Source organism: Elephantulus edwardii, unplaced genomic scaffold, assembly GCF_000299155.1.
Source record: "Elephantulus edwardii isolate Elephantulus edwardi_28Jun2011 unplaced genomic scaffold, EleEdw1.0 scaffold00116, whole genome shotgun sequence".
In the NCBI taxonomy this organism is placed as follows: domain Eukaryota; kingdom Metazoa; phylum Chordata; class Mammalia; order Macroscelidea; family Macroscelididae; genus Elephantulus; species Elephantulus edwardii.
This window is the reverse complement of record NW_006399866.1, coordinates 11,099,292-11,115,811: the sequence shown is the minus strand read 5'-3', so window position 1 is coordinate 11,115,811 and position 16,520 is coordinate 11,099,292. Positions and strand designations below refer to the sequence as shown.

Sequence of the window (16,520 nt, the reverse complement as noted above, 5' to 3'; positions counted from 1 at the left end):
ATAGTCTTTCTGATCATGTACTGTGCATCTGAGAACTGGACATTGAATAAGGATGACAGGAGAAGAATGGATGCTTTTGAGATGTGGTGTTAAGAAGAGTGCAGAATAACTTGAGGACTGCCAAAGAAACAAAGAGATATGTCTTGGAGAATGCAACCATAGATGTTCTTTGGAGGCAAAAGTGTGAAGCTTTGTCTCATACTTTGGGCATATTGTCAGGGAAGGCTGATCCTTGAAGAGGAACATCATGCTTTCTAAGGTGGAGTTTCTGCCAAAGAGAGGAGGACCTTCTGTGAGATTAGTTGCTAGAGTATCTGTAGCAATGGGCTCCAGTATGTCAGGGTTGATAAGGATGGCTCAGGATACAATAGAGTTCAGATTGTTGTTTGTTAGGACAGCTATAAAGCTTGATGGCACTTAACAACCACCAATAACAGTAATGCCTAAAATTTATCTTTATTGCATTTCATTATTTATAATTTCCAATTAAGTTCATACGTTTTTACATTCCCTGTTCCCATTATTCATGAATATCTACAGCAGTTTCTCCTCATTTGCACTCATGCCATGTCAACAGATGAAGGCCCTTCATTGACTGAATACCTTATTCCATCTACTTTATTAAGGTAGCCTCTGCTTTGAAGAGACAACTCTTCTCGAATTGCATTTTAATTTTTTTTCTACCTAATGACATTATCTTCTGTCATTAAAGAGATACTCAGCTCTTTACAGTGTTTTCAGGGGTCTGTTATTTCAGATATTTATAACCAGCCCTGCTTCCTAGTCTTTTTTAATGTGGAGGCTCTGCTAAAAAATGTCTACAATGAGGTAACCCACTGGTATCTGAAATACTGCTGTATCACTTTGAATGGAAAAACTGACACATGGTAGCTCTGCCTAATTTCTAAACTTCTCCAGTTCTAAAGTGATTTTTCTAGGAGCCCAAAGAAACCTTAACACAAAAGTTGAATCAAAAATAAAGAACATTTTAGCAGAACTTGTCAAGCAAGCAGTAATTTTTTAATCTATAGGAACACCCCTTCCATTGCAGCTTACTTGCAACTGTGAATATTCATCATGAGAATAAGACTCCTTAAAACTGCAAAACTAAAGAGCAAACTATAAAGAATGTTAGTTAATATTCTGCTAACGATAATGCCCCGAGGAGATGGATAGTAATAATCTGCTGCCAAGAAAAATACAAAATAAGAATTGCTGAGGAATTCACAAATGATACCAGAGTAATCTCTCTTATCAGCAAAGTTATTATTAGCATGTGGAAAGAATAATATTTTTCTGTCATTGCCAATAGACTTTTTCCCAGAAAGAAAAATTAGTAACTTCTGCATTAAGTGTCTGCAGAATGTGGTGTGCTGGCTAGGTTGACTGGGACATCACTTCAACTCTTTTAGGAAATTCACAACCTAGTAGCAAAGATAGGCATTTCAGTGACATATAATACCCATGTGTCATTGAAGCAGAGAGAAGAGAGGAAGTAATTCTGAGAGACTTGGAATACATTTGGGCTTTAAGAATTGACTGATTTTTTTCCAGGCAGAGAAAAGAAAGAGCACATACCAGTCAGAAGGAGCAAGGACATGGATGGGAATAAGAAAACCATATTTTAGTGTAGTAGATTTTTACTTCACTTTCCCCACCTTTGAGTCACTGTAAGTGTTATGATGACAGTTATATTTATTGTGAAAAAAAGATAGTGATTGTTGGTATCACTCATTGACCACTAACGTACAGCAGTGGAGTAGAGGAAGCATCTTCTAGGGTCCTACGTTCAAGACTGTATAGGGCAAAAAATTATACTATTTCATTACGCTTTAAAAAAAATTTTAACTGTAGTTAATTATGTTGGAGGCTCAGTGGGGGAACACCTTCTAGGGCAACTGTGGCACATATATTACTGTTCATTTATGCTTACAGTGGGTTTTTTTGTTTCTCCCCAGGCTTATTCTGTGTATGATGAAGAAATTGGCTACTGCCAGGGCCAGTCATTTCTTGCTGCTGTGCTGCTTCTCCATGTGAGTACTTGATTTTCTGTAAGGGGCCACCACCGTTCTATATAGATGAGCCTCACATTTGAGCAAAGCTTTAGGTTGGATGTGAGCAGCCCTTTTTGTGATAAATTTTAGTTCTTATACCTGGATACATTTCCTTTATATTATTTATAATGTCATCATGGGAGAGAGACATAGAATACATGACAGTGTTAAAAGCTAATGCAAAATAGACTTTGTATTTATTACTACATAGACAGATAGACTTTAGTCTTAATTGTACCCTTGAAGATATTTTATCTTCTCTAAATAGCCTTTCATTAATGCTTGTTCAGGGACTTATATTGAGACTGTTTCAATGAGAAGTGGGTTTGCTTTAATGCTTTTTTATTCACTCAACAAATGTTCTCTCATATTTCTTTTAACTTTGGAAACTTTCACATGTACACAAAAGTTGGGAAAATGATACATTGAACACTGATACCCTCTTCACCTAATTAGTCAATGAATGTTCTTGCACTGCTTTCTCTCTTACTTGGACTACTTTCTTACCCACTCTTGTCCTCCGCACACAAACATAGGGATTTTTTTTTCTCTTGAATTATTTGAAAGTAAATGGCAAACAACGTGATACTTTACCCTTAAATTTTCAAGTGTATATTTCCTGATGACAATAGCCTTCTGCATCCTAACTACAATACCAAGACCACTTTTAAGAAATCCTGCATAGATACATTAATACCTGATAAACAGGCTACATTCTGTTTCTGCAAATGTCAAAATACAAAGCCCTTTATAACATTCCCCCCCCCTTGAGCTAATCAAAAGTCAGGCATTGAATTTGATTATTGTTTCACTTTATTCCCTTAATCTAAACAAACCCCTCGCATTCTTTTGTATGACATTGGCACATTTGAAAAATATAGGGTAATTGCTTATAACATAGCTTATATTCTTGATTTGTCTGGTTTCCTCATAAAAAAATAAAATTAAAGCATTTTGCAAAATATATTGAGGTGGTGGTGGTGTATACCATTGAGTTGGAACTGACTCATAATGGATTTTCCAAGGCAGTTATTCTCAACGGGGGGAGTTCCCCATCTTTCTCCCTCTGTCGAGGTGTTAACAAAGATATATGTATTTTTTTTACCCTATTTCAACCTGCTCTCTGCCAGGGATCAGGAGGCAGACAGACGTGGTTTCATTCCTCATAGATGTAAAGCTATAAAGCAGGGATATTCGTACAGGTCTATCACTATTCATTTCAGTGTTACTGTGAAGACAAGCTTGGTGATCTGCTTCTAAAAGTTCCCAGCCTTGAACTTCTGTGGAATGATTGGCATACCTGAAGTCTCCCTTAGTTGACAGCAGCCAGCATCAAAAGAAGGCATAATGAAAAGTTCGCTGCAAGATTAGAACAATCCACACAGCTCAGCCCTCTACTGTTGAGTTGATTCTTACTCTCGCAACCCTCCTTCAGGTTTCCAAAGCTTCTCTGGAGGAGTCACTTTTAAAAGTGAACCTTAAAACGCAAGAGGGGGTATTCATTCTCTTTTGTACCTTAACCTTTTTGGTTTTTTGCATTGTTACTGAGTTAATAAATAATTTAATTTGTACAAGTCATGAAATGAGAAAGAATGTGGTATATGGAAGGAGCTGAAAGATAGTAGTGTGACTGGAACCTAGACAAGAGATCCAGACAGAAAAGAACCAGCTTTAGGGGTTGCTACACAGATGAGAAGTAAGAAGATTTTGTTTCTCTGTAAAGGAGCCATGGTGGCATAATACGTAGCACACTTAGCTGCTAACCAGCAGTTAAGTTCTCACCATCTGTTCCAACGAAGAAAGATAGTCTCCTCCTGTCAGAATTTACAGCCTTAGAAACTCAGTACAGGCCACTGAGGACTGGACTGTTCGAAAGCTGCTGTTGTTATGTGACTTCATGGTGACTCTGAATCACTCTTAAGAATCACTGCTCTGAGCCAACCTCACTACCTCCAACACTCTTGACCCCTTTGCTACAGTCACCGTGTCTATCCATCTTGTTGAGGATTCTCCTCTTTTGTGACTCTGCCATCTTTCCATGCATGATACCCTTCTCCATGAACTCTAGTTACATGCCCAAAGTGTGTGAGATGGGATTTCACTGTCCTTGCCTCCAAGGAGCAACTGGTTTCCCTTTTCTAGCACAAACCTGTCTCTTGGCAGTACATGAGACATTCCATACTTTACTCTGGCCTCACAACTCAAAAGCATCAGTTATTTTGTCACCCTTCTTCATTGTCCAGCTTTCAGATGTATAACAAGCAATTGAGAAGGCCATGGCCTTTGATCAGCTTCATCTTAATCTTTAGACTGACTGATGTTGTTCTTTAGTACTCGGGAGTGATCCTTGATAGCAGATTTGCCATTTGATTCCCTTACTGCTGGTGCTACAGTGTTAATTATGGATCTAAGTAAGGTGAAATCATTAACAACTTCAGTTCTTTTTCTATCTGTTGGGCCAGTCATGAGAATTTTGTTTTCTTAATGTTGGGATGCAGTCAGGGTTGTTGCTGTTGTTGATTCATGTCTTTTATTAACTCATAATCACTTGCTTCTGGTTTGTTGAAGCAATAGGTCAGGGAACACTTGCCACAGTCTTTCAAAGTGGCTGGCCATAAAAACTCCAGCACCACATTTGCCTGAAGGACACTCCTAAAGAAGGCAACGAATTTTGTCATTGTCATCCACCTTAAAGTATTTCAGAACAGCCAACTTAACCTTCTTTCTCTTTGCTTATTGGTTTTGGGTGCGGTGTAAGACTTCTTCCTTTTCTTAGCATCACCACCAAGTCTCAATACAAGGTGAAGAGTGGACTTCTTTTGGATGTTGTAGTCAGACAGGGTCCACCCATCTTCCAGTTGCTTTCCAGCAAAGAAGAGCCTTTGCTGATCTTAAAGAATTTCTCCCTTAGCCTGGATTTGGTCTTGACATTTCTGATTTGTGTCCGAGGGTTCAAACTTTAGCATGATGGTTTTTACAAAAATCTGTATCTCCATGGTAATCCCAACATCGATGGTGGAGTGGAAAGGAAGAGCACCGCACTGGTGCACAGGCTTGCCTGGGATGCAGTTATTATCGAAGGATGTAGTCCTTTATCTTCTGCAGAAAGTGCTTTAAATAAGTCTTCCTCATTTTCAACGAGCAAGATTGTGCCATCTGCACAGCAAGAGTTGTTGGTGAGTCTTCCTCGAATCCTGATGCTACACTCTTCTTTGTAAAGTCCAGCTTCTCAAATGATATTCGAAAGTAGTGAACTTTAAAAGTTTTGAAGGTTTTCAATGGAATAGAATTGAGAACCCGGAAATCAGCCCATCTATTTATGGTCAACTGATTTTTACAAGGAGATGAAATCAGTTAAGTGGGGAAATGACAGCCTTTTTAACAAAAGGTGTTGGCAGAATTGGAAAACTATCTGCAGAAGACTTAAGCAAGATCCACACCTCACTCCATATACAAAAACCCAACTCAAGGTGGATCATGGATCTAGGACTAAAACCAAGGATTATAAACATCATTAAAGAAAAGCTTGGAGGAACTTTAGTAGTCCTAATCCACAACATAAACAGTCTTCCAAGTATCCTGAAACATCTACAACCAGGAGAAGATAAAATAGATGAGTGGGACCTTCTAAGAATCAAATTCCTATGCACATTCAAAAACTTCTCCAACAGGGTAAAAAGGGAAGCCATAGACTGGGAAAAAGTATTTGGTAATGACATGTCAGATAAGGGACTTATATCTAGAATTTATAAAATACTTGAGCACCACAACAAGATAAATGTAAATAATCCAATAGAAAAATGGGCACAGAATATGAACAGAAACTTCACCAAAGAAGACATTCAGATGGCCAACAAGCACATGAAGAAATGTTCAAAATCTCTAGCTCTAAGAGAGATGCAAATCAAGACAACTATGAGATAGTCATCTCACCCCAGTAAGACTAGCAAAAGTTAACAGAACAGCAAGCAACAAATGTTGGTAAGGTTGTGGAGAGACTGGAACCCTTATTCACTCTTGATGGGAGTGTCAAATGGTGCAACCACTGTGGAAAGTGCTGTGGCGCTTTCTAAAAGTTGCAAATATAGAGATACCATTTGACCCAGCAATTCCACTACTGGGAATATACCCTAAAGAGACCATAACCAACATCCAAGCAGATAAATGCACACTCATGTTTATCATGGCTTTGCTCACAATAGCAAGGAGTTGGAAACAATCTAAGTGCCCATCAACAAATGAATGGAAAGAGAAGCTATGGTATATTCACACAATGGAATACTACGCTGCATTGAAAAACAAGGAACTCATGCAATATTATTCAAAATGGGTGACCCTGAAGGACATTCAGCTGAGTGAAATATCTCAGTCACAAAAGGACAAATACTGCATGGTGCCACTATTGTAGAATGAGGCTGACATCAGCGTGGGGTTAAGTCTGAGAAAAACTGAATAAATTATGTACACTGCATTGAAGCTGATGAGGGAGAGAACAGTTTAAAAGAAATATATTTAGGGCATTATGATTATCATAAGAGTTTGGAATGAGGGTTGCAGAGTGAAGTATACTCTGGGTGAGGGTGGGAGTGTGCAGGGGGATTGTATACCAATGAAGGAGTTTTTCTTTTAAAGAGGAGCAAACTGGGAGTGAGGGTGGGGTGGGTGTGGAGAAAAATGCAACAATGAATGAATGAATGAATGGAAATCCACAATCTCTGTAAATGTTCATAAATTAATAATAAAATTAATATTAAAAAGTTTTGAAGGATTTTTTAACTATTTTGTGTAGGTTTCAAAACAGATATTTTTTTAGCTTGTGTTGGTTGTTGTTAGGTGCCATTGAGTTGAGTACAACTGATAGCAACTGTTTCAGCAACATATCTGTACCCTGTCCTACCCCATACCATTTTCATCATTTGTGGCATTCTTAAGTCCATTGTTGCAGTCACTTTATCAATCCACTTTGTTAAAGATATTCTTCTCTTTCACCTACCCTTCACCATTCCAAGCATGATGTCCCTTTGTTTTAAAAAAAAAAAAATAAATAATTTTTTTATTTTATACTGGTTTACTTATAAAGATCATATACATTGTTTTTCACACCTGATGTTTCCCATTTCCTTTACCCACCACTCACTCTACCCAGCAAATTGTATGACCCTATGATCCCCCAACCCTCTGCTCATGCCCTTTGCACCTTAGATCCTCATACACATTTTACTCATTATGTATTTTTACAATAATGATCTTGCACAGTATTTGTCCTTATGGGACTTAGTTCACGTAGCATCATAATGTCCCTTTCCAAGGAATATTCTCTCCTAACAACATAATCAAAGTATGTGAGATTGAGCTTTGTCATCTTTGTCTCCAGGGAGCATTCTAGTTGCACTTTTTCCAAGACATACCTGTTTATTCTTTTGTCAGTCCATGGAATATTAAGTACTCTTCTACAACATCACAGCTCAAAAGCCTCAATTTTTCTTATGTCATCCTTATTCATTGTCAGATTCATAGCAGATATTTGAAAAGACTGTGACTTTGTGTTAGAAAGTATGTGAAGCAAACAACAAATGCTGGCGTGTTTGTGGAGAAATTGGAACCCTTATTCATTCATGGTGGGAGTGTAAAATGGTGCATCCACTATGGAAAGCTGTATGACACTTTCTGAGAAAGTTGCAAATAGAAATACCATTTGACTCAGCAATTCCACTACTGGGAATATACCCTAAAGAAACCAGAACTGCCACCCAAGCAGAGTTATACACACCTATGTTTATTGCTGCTTTGTTCACAATAGCAAAGAGTTGGAAACAACCCAAGTCCCCATCAACAAACAAATGGCTAGAGAAGCTGTGGTATATCCACACAATGGAATACTATTCAGCATTGAAAAACAAAGAACTCTTGAAATACTGTACAAAATGGGTGACCCTGGAGGACATTATGTTGAGTGAAATATCTCAGGTCACAAAAGGACATAGTACATAATGCCACTGTTATAAAATAGGACTGACATTGGGTTTGGGGAGGAAACTAAGAAAAGATGGGATAAATAATGTACACTGCATTGAAACAGATGAAGGAAAGAACTGTTTAAAAGGGATTTTTTGATTAGGTATTATTTGCATGACAGAAATCCAGACTAAGAGCTGCATAGTAAAGTGGGCTGGAGGGGGAATTGTGTAACAGTGAAAGAAATTTTTTTTCTTTTCAAAGAGAAAAACCAGTTGGGCAGGGTGTGGGCAGCAAGGAAAATGTACAACAATGAATAAATGAAAATCCAAGTTCTCTATACTCTTTCATAAATCTCAATTAAAAAAGAAAGTATGTGAAATTATGATGTATTTTATGATATTAATAAGAGATTAAGTTTTTAAATTTGATCGTTTCATTATTTTAGTAATATTTTGTGTATCAAAGCCTGTCTGATTTTTCTTTGTTTTTAACTTCATTTCAAGGACAAGTAGCACAACAGCATTTAAGTGTTTCAACTCTTTTAAAATGATTTCCTTGTCAAACCTGTTATGTTACAGTAAACTCTCTGCTGCTTTTCTAGTGTTGGTTTTTGGTTTAATTTGGTGGTCTACCTACCAGTGTTGTCAGATGCGATAAAAGCTCATCTCAGAGGGGAAGGAGGTAGGATACCTACCATTAGAAATGTCATCCAGGGGTATCCATGTACCTCTCAACACTGTGGGGAAAAACTCTTCCTTCCCATACCAGCAGTCTCATCGATCTGGTCCTGTGCTCCAAATACCCAAAACTTTTTAGTGTTAATCTGCTGTGCTTCTCTAGTTTATTACTTCAACAGATTTCTCTTTTGTTGTCGTTGTTGTTATGTGCCATTGAATCAGCTACTCTTCGTAACGACCCTGTGAACCACAGATCAGAACCTTGTGCTGTCCTGCACCGTCCATGTGATCTTACTCAAACCCATTGTTAGAGTCACTGTCTCCATCCATTTTGTGGAGAGTCCTCCTTTCTCTGACCTTCCACCTCATCCACCATGATTCCTCTTTCCAAGAACTGGCCCTTCCTGATAACATACCCAAATTACATAAGACAAAGTTTCACTTTCCTTGCCTCTCTGGAGCATCCGGTTGCACTTCCGCCAAGGCAGACCTGCTTGTTCTCTTGGCAGTCAATGATAATTCACTACTCTTATCCACCACAATTCAACGGAATCAATTCTTCTTCTATCAACCTTATTGTCCACCTTTATATCTATCCGTTAAATCAGTACTGTCGAGTCAGAACCAAACCATAGCTCACCTTCCAGTAGGTTTTAGGAGACAGTAAATTGCACAGGAGGAGATTGCCCATCTTTCATGGAGCAGCTTGTGGATTTAAACACATGCTTTCAGGTTGGCAGCACAGCTTCTTACACTAAGCCACCAGACCACCTTTGTGGAGGATATAGGTGTCCTATAGGTAGGTAACGGTGGTAAACAAAAGTAGAGGTTTTGTAATACTAGCATTTAAATGTTTCAGACTTAACTATTCCTTAGAATAAGAAGCATTCTTTATCACTCTATTTTTAGCAATGATGAAGAAGAATAACATTTCTTATACTGTGATATATCCACTTGAATGAAGTAAGATGATTTAACAAAAGTGTGATAATGGTTGGGGAAAAATGAAGCCTCATACAGCCTGTATTTTTCTGTGAGCGTGTTTCCCATTTAGCTGATTGCCATTGCTTATAGAAACCCTCCATTGGTTTTTTTATGGCTGTAAATGATCAGAGGCTGCCCTTCTTTATCCTGAGAAGCTGCTAGTAAAATTGAGCATCTAGAGTTGCTCAGCCTTTGTAGTTAGCCTGTTTATATCCCGTCAAATCCTATTCTCTCTGCAAAGTCTATTCCTAATCCCTTAGGCAAACTTGGGCTTTCCTACTTCTCTGTTCCCGCTGATCTCTCCATGTCATTCATATTATAGTTCTTCTATTGTACACTAATTATATGGGAAGCTTCTAAGGACAGAACCATGTCAGACACAGAGTACACAGCATTGGTTGAGTGAATAAATGTTAGAAAACAAAATTAAAAGCCACCGTTGATAGCTATCACTGAATTGCCCGATACCTAAATAAGACAGTAGAAGGAAAAGAGTATAAAATAAGAAAATGTCATAATCTAGTTTTTTCCATGTTCTGTTTTTTCAGATGCCTGAAGAGCAGGCATTTAGTGTTCTGGTCAAAATCATGTTTGACTATGGTCTCAGGGAACTTTTCAAGCAAAACTTTGAAGATTTACACTGCAAATTTTACCAATTGGAGCGCCTCATGCAGGTAAAAATAGAAACAGGTCTACTTTTTGACAAGTGTGCTTAAACTCAAACTCAGTTGTGACTCATAGCTGACCCTCCAGCTGGTTTTCAGAAGTTGTAAAACATTTGCAAAGAAAATACCCATGTTCCTCCTGGGGAGTGGGAGAAGGTTTCAAACCTCTAAAGAGGCTCCACCTTTCAGCATAGTAGCCCAACTCCCTACTCTCTAGATCACCAGAGAAATAGTTTGATGGAAAATATCAAGGAGTAATATCAATTGCCTTAGCTCCCCATGACTGGGATGGGTTTTGTTTTTGTCATTTCTCACTATATTGTAATGTTGCCAAGATTAGTAAGATGTGAACTTGATGCTTGTGAGCTGTATTTTCAGTCTAATAAACACCCAGAAGGTCAGATGACTTTGTAAGGACTTTTCCACGGCAAACGTGGTCGAGACAAATTCACAGTTCTAAAGCAGACTAGTTAGGAATTTCATAACAAAAGTGAAACCGTTTTTCCAAACATTTCATAACTTTGGGTGTGGGGATGGAAACTGACCTTCTAAATAACTTGTCACCATTTTGGGGATTCCTCTTTCTTTAGAGCTACTTTATGGGCTAGGAAAAAAGGCTGAGACCCAGCTTAATACTACTCTGGAGGTTTTCAGAAAAACATAAGAATGTGGCCTTTTTGGTTTATTCTTAGCAGATCTGTAAGCCTTCTAAGTGGAAATTGGACAATTGTAAATGTGCCTGAAACTAATTAGTTTGCTATTTTAGGAATATATTCCTGACCTCTACAACCACTTCCTGGATATAAGCCTTGAAGCACACATGTATGCCTCCCAATGGTTTCTTACACTTTTCACTGCAAAATTCCCTCTCTACATGGTCTTCCATATCATTGACCTGCTTTTATGTGAGGTATGTATGTAGGTATCAGATTTTCTTTCACAATGTCTTCCTTGTGTCACCTCTGTGAAAACAGAATTTATCCTCATTCATTATTACAGCGCTGGAAAATCAGCTTATGAGACCCTTCCAGAGGCTACACTAACTGCATTTTGTCAAAGGAAATATTATACATGTATATTAGTTAGTGTTAAATTTGGCTGCATGTAGTGAAGAAGCCCATAGTAAGTAAATAGATAGAAGTATATTATTTGTCATGTAAAAGAAGTCAGGAGGTCAGCAGTTGCCCTGTTTCCGCTAGAATCTGGCTCTCCTCCTTCTCATTGAGTGGAGTTTTAGTTCACACACTTCTCATCAAGCCAGAAGGGCTGGAGACAGGAAAGACAGTAATCTGCGCCGCCAAGAAAAGTGCAAAAATGGAACCCACAAAGGGGAGTTGCACCCACCTGTTCTACTTAGCATTTGCTGACCAGACTTCGTTCCGTTCCTCCATCTAGTTGCTGTGGAGATTAGATGCTAGTTGGTAGGAATGTGCTAGAAATTGGAGTCCTGTTACTAAAGAGAAAATAGATAGCAACCCATTAAGGCTTTATCTTTGTCTTGACATGTGTTGTGAGGGTGTGTGTGTGTGCGCGCTTAAGGGGAAGAAAACCAAAATAAAACTACTTACATAAAAAAAAGCACATAAAATTGGAAAAGGAGAATTTAAAAATTGAGATGCTTGCATCGCACTGTCCAGAGCTAGCCCTGCTTTCAGCACTCTGAGGTGTGGCATGCTCTTTCAGCTGTATCTCTGTTCGTATGTATATATATAATTTATATATAGAATATTATGTAATGATGTATATTCTGCTTCTGTGTATACTTTAAAAACTGGATCATCCTATGTAGAATTGGTAACTTTTCGTATACTTGACCCATACATATTTATACTATCATTCTTTTAAATTAATTATGCTTTATTGATGACATACAGAAGTCCACAGTGAGTTTGTTTCTATTAACCAGCTTGAAATGTTACAAAAAGAATAATAAGAAATAAGCACTACCAAATATACCATCATTTTTAATAGCTATCCATGTATTCCATAATTTATGTAAACAGCTCCTAATTTCAGACTTTTAATCCTGTCAATTTTTACCTATTACAAATAATTTGTTAAATAGTTGCTAAAGGTCACGTTCCATACTAAGTAATTTGCACAGAATTTTTATTCATTATCTCGGAAAACTCTTGGGAGAATTTTGGTCTTTTATGGAAACTTAGGCCCAAAAGCAATTTAACTTGATCACCAGGTGTTGATATCTCCCTTTGTCCATCCTTTGGCCCCACCACTTCCAGAATTATATAAAGAACACAGGAGCCCTTAGCAGATAGCAAACTCAGACTTAAGGACAGAGTGTTTACTGTACTTGGTGTAGGATAGCACAAGATAAGGGAGAAGTCCACCAAGAGTTGGGTGTTTTTTCCCTGTTAGATCACAATTGTCTAACTATGATACTTTGATCTGCAAGCATGAAAGATATTTTTGTTGTGTATCGAGTCAGGACCAACTCATAGCCGACCCTCCAGCGGGTTGTCAGAGGCAGCAGATTGCACAGGAGTTGATTGTTGGTCATTCTCTCACAGAGCAGTTGGTAGATTCGAACCATGCATCTTTGGGTTACCAGTTCAATTTCTAAACGGTAGACCACCAGCACTCCCAAAGAAATATTTTAGGAAAATAAACTATCTTTGGGCAGCATTTTTTGTGTGTGTTGAATATGAAGATAGAACTAGAAAAAGCTCTTATTTCAGAAAATAGATTGGGTCTGCTTGAAATTTCTTTTGAATGGCCATTTAATTTTTACTTACCAAAATACTCCATTTCCTTATGTGATTTTTCATAATTTCTTTAAAATTCTGGGATTTTTGAGAACATCAATCTAATAACCCATTAATAAAATAAATGCTGAAAAATGTTCATTTTGTTTTCTCTTTCAGGGAATAAGTGTTATTTTCAATGTTGCCCTTGGACTATTGAAGGTACACATTTATTTATAAGCTGAGTTATCTGGCATTCTCTGTTTAGCACTTGCAATACACTGGTCTGAATTTTCCTCTAAATAGCCTCTTACTGTGCTCAATTATTGCCCTGAGACTGGGTATGTGCATGGTGCTCTGACAAGGGCTAAAAATTTCTTCTGGGGGATTATAAAGGAGATGTATTTATAAGATGCTTTTGGGGCCAAAGATTTTCTATACATGGTTTCTTTTTCTTACTTCTTTAAGACTTCAAAGGATGACCTGCTGTTGACAGATTTTGAAGGTGCCTTGAAGTTCTTCAGGGTTCAGCTCCCTAAGAGATATCGTTCAGAAGAAAATGCAAAAAAGCTAATGGAATTAGCTTGCAACATGAAGGTAGAATATTTTTGCATTCATCTCTCACTGTTCCTGGTCAGACTATGGGCAAGTGGCCAGGAGACACTGGTCCTTGGAGAAGAGCATCATGCTTGGAAGGGTGGAAAGAGAATGCAGGAGAGGAAGACTCCAGATGAGATGATTTGATGCAGTGACTGGGGCAGTGGGAGTTGGTGTGTTGGTCAGGACAAGGCAGGCTTCAGAACTGTTGTACATAGGGTCGCTGTAGGTCGCAGGCGACTTGACAGCACATAATAACAAGAACAACAATGATAATAATAAGATATTCTTTTTATATATCCAAATACATTATCTCATATGAGTTAAATCTCCTTGATACCCTGGCTTTTGTGGTTGTGTTTCATTTTGTCAGAATTGACCCATAATTGATCCTCCAGTGAGTGTCAGAGAAAATAGCACATGAATAAATAGCATGGGAGGAGACTGCCCATCCTTCCCTCTTAGACATTAAGAAAGATATTATCCCAAATTTGAAGGCAAAGCAAAACAGAGAGGTCTTAGCTTACCTAGGGTTAAACAGCCAGTTATTGGCAGAAAACAGGTTTCATGATTTTTTTCATGATCTTTAATTTTAAATTTTTATTACTAATAATCAGAAATTCCCTATCATAAAGTCAGTAATGAAGAGAGACTTCTTGATTATATCACCTAAGTTAGCATTTATACAGGTGGATGTATATTGGGTTTTTAAGATATTTCGAGGTGGTGCAAAGTAGCATTTCTTTGTGTCTATTCAGTAAGGTTGTGTTTTAAAAGATGAAAAAGTCACTGGCATTTGCAGGTGGCACAACAGGAGACAGAATGAATATATTCGTGCATCTAGGGGACCTGGCAGTACATTGGTTAAAGTGTTTGACTTCTAACCAGAAGATTGCTGGTTCAAGCCCACCAGCCACTTAGTGGAGAAAAGATGTGGCAGTCTGCTTCTGTAAAAATGTCCAGCCTTGGAAGCCCAGTGAGGAAGTTCTCCTCTGTTCTGTGAGTTGGAATTAACTCAGCAGCAATGGGATAGGGTACATGAAGGACTCCTTGTCATATTGGCTTTATGTAACACCGGTGGGTTACTCAGAGCAGTGTGCCAAGGCAGTGATGGATATACTTGACTACTAAGTACAACAGAGATTGATTTCAGAATGATCTGAGTTCAAGAGTTATTTCACCCATTTAAGGCTCAGTTGGTGCATTTGTAAAATAAGACTTCCAGTTCTAGTTCTGTGTCATAGAGAGCTAACTTAAGACTACTCTTCCCTCCTTTAAATCTAGAAATACTGGGTAAAATATTCAAAATGATCTTTAAAATACCTAGGTAACATAAAAATAGAAATGCCCAGGTACCTGGAAAATGTAGCTCAGAACTGGTGTGTATGTAAATTGAGAAATAGCAGCCCCAAGGATGTCTGTATGCATTGCCGTGTAAATGCTCACACAGATGTAGTGGGTGGGGCTTTGGGCCAGCGAGAACTGAGGTCCCCTCATTATGCTGGGGCCTTGAAATAATTTCATCTGTGGAAAGCCACATGCAAAAACACCTTTTTAGCATTAGAAAACGTAAAAATTATGATATAAAATGAAAGAGATTTTTAAAAGAATGAAATAAAACTTCTAGAAGTTTTGTAATCATTATCATTGAAATGAAAATATTATCTACTTATCATTTTACCTAAACTTTCTCTGCTGGCTTAGTGCACTACATATTGCAGTGTAAACCAAAAGGTTGATGGTTCCAGACCACCACCTGCTTCTTAGGAGAGAGCGGGACATTCCCCTCATGTGCAGAGTCACTGCCTCAGCATCACCTTGATGGCAGTGGGCTTGGTTTTGGGGTCTCCGTTACTATGGCCAGCCTTTCCTTATCTTCTGCTAGGCACTATGGTTAACTAGTTTTGCATGTGAGAAATAACCATAAAATCAGTGCTTAACAGGTACTTGGTAAAGATTCAGGAAATGATGGCTATTGCTGTGATTATTTGAGAGCTCTGGTTCTAGTGGTAAGGAAGTTGTGCTGCCATCACAAAGTCAGGTGGTTCAAATCCACTAGCTGCTCTGCAGAGAAAAATAAACAGTCTCCTCCCGTGCAATACATTGCCTCTGAAAACCCACCAGAGAGGCAGCCGTCGGTCAGTTCTGACTTGACAGTACTCAACAACAGCTCTTGCTATTTATTTCCAGTTTTTCAAGCACTTATCAGACACTTTCCAGCAGTATTTTCAAAGAGGATGTGACTGAACAGAGCAGAGACTGAAATGAGTTCTGATTCTTTGCCTCACTCTTCCCCTCTTGACCTGCTGTAACACACAATAGGATGCTGCCTTTTATTTGCTCATTATTTTTTCCATCTAGAGCCTCTTTTCTTAGCAGTTTCCCAATCTCTTTTAGTGCCACCTGGTTTGAGAAAAGGCTTAAAAATAGCTTTAAGGACAGATTTTACCTTTTGAGTTTTCATTAGCTTGAAACACTTTGATAATATATGGATTGTTCCCTAGTCCAGGTGGGGAGTGCACACTATCTCTTCGCTTGGTCGGCTGGATTTTATTTTGCAACTGTCCTTTCAGTGAGTTATGGTCCCTGCTTTCATCCTGTCTGCATAGCACATGTTTTGTTCCTGGATAGACAAGTTCTGCCAACCCTGAAGGATTTTGTTTGGTTGGGATATTCTCTATGTATGATTCTCCCTGTTGTATATGTTGCTGTTGTTATGTGCTGTCAAGTCGCTTGCGACTCATAGCGACCCTATGTATAGCAGCCCTAAACTCTGCTCTGTCCTGTGCCAATCGCACTGTCTCTGACACTCCCATCCCGATTATCCCAATCACTGAATCAATCCACCTCATATAGGGCCTTCCCCTCCTGCGCTGTCCCTCC

General features: G+C 38.4%; 1 protein-coding gene across 1 annotated transcript in view; it reads left to right on the top strand.

Moving 5' to 3' along the window:
• RABGAP1 (RAB GTPase activating protein 1) overlaps positions 1-16,520 on the top strand; it is a 148,593-nt gene that overhangs the window by 103,528 nt on the left and 28,545 nt on the right. Inside the window, exons 14-18 of the mRNA XM_006892587.1 lie at positions 1,959-2,033; positions 10,222-10,347; positions 11,105-11,248; positions 13,221-13,262; positions 13,509-13,637. Coding sequence (XP_006892649.1) covers positions 1,959-2,033; positions 10,222-10,347; positions 11,105-11,248; positions 13,221-13,262; positions 13,509-13,637 — 516 coding nt within the window. The remainder of the gene's footprint in view (positions 1-1,958; positions 2,034-10,221; positions 10,348-11,104; positions 11,249-13,220; positions 13,263-13,508; positions 13,638-16,520) is intronic.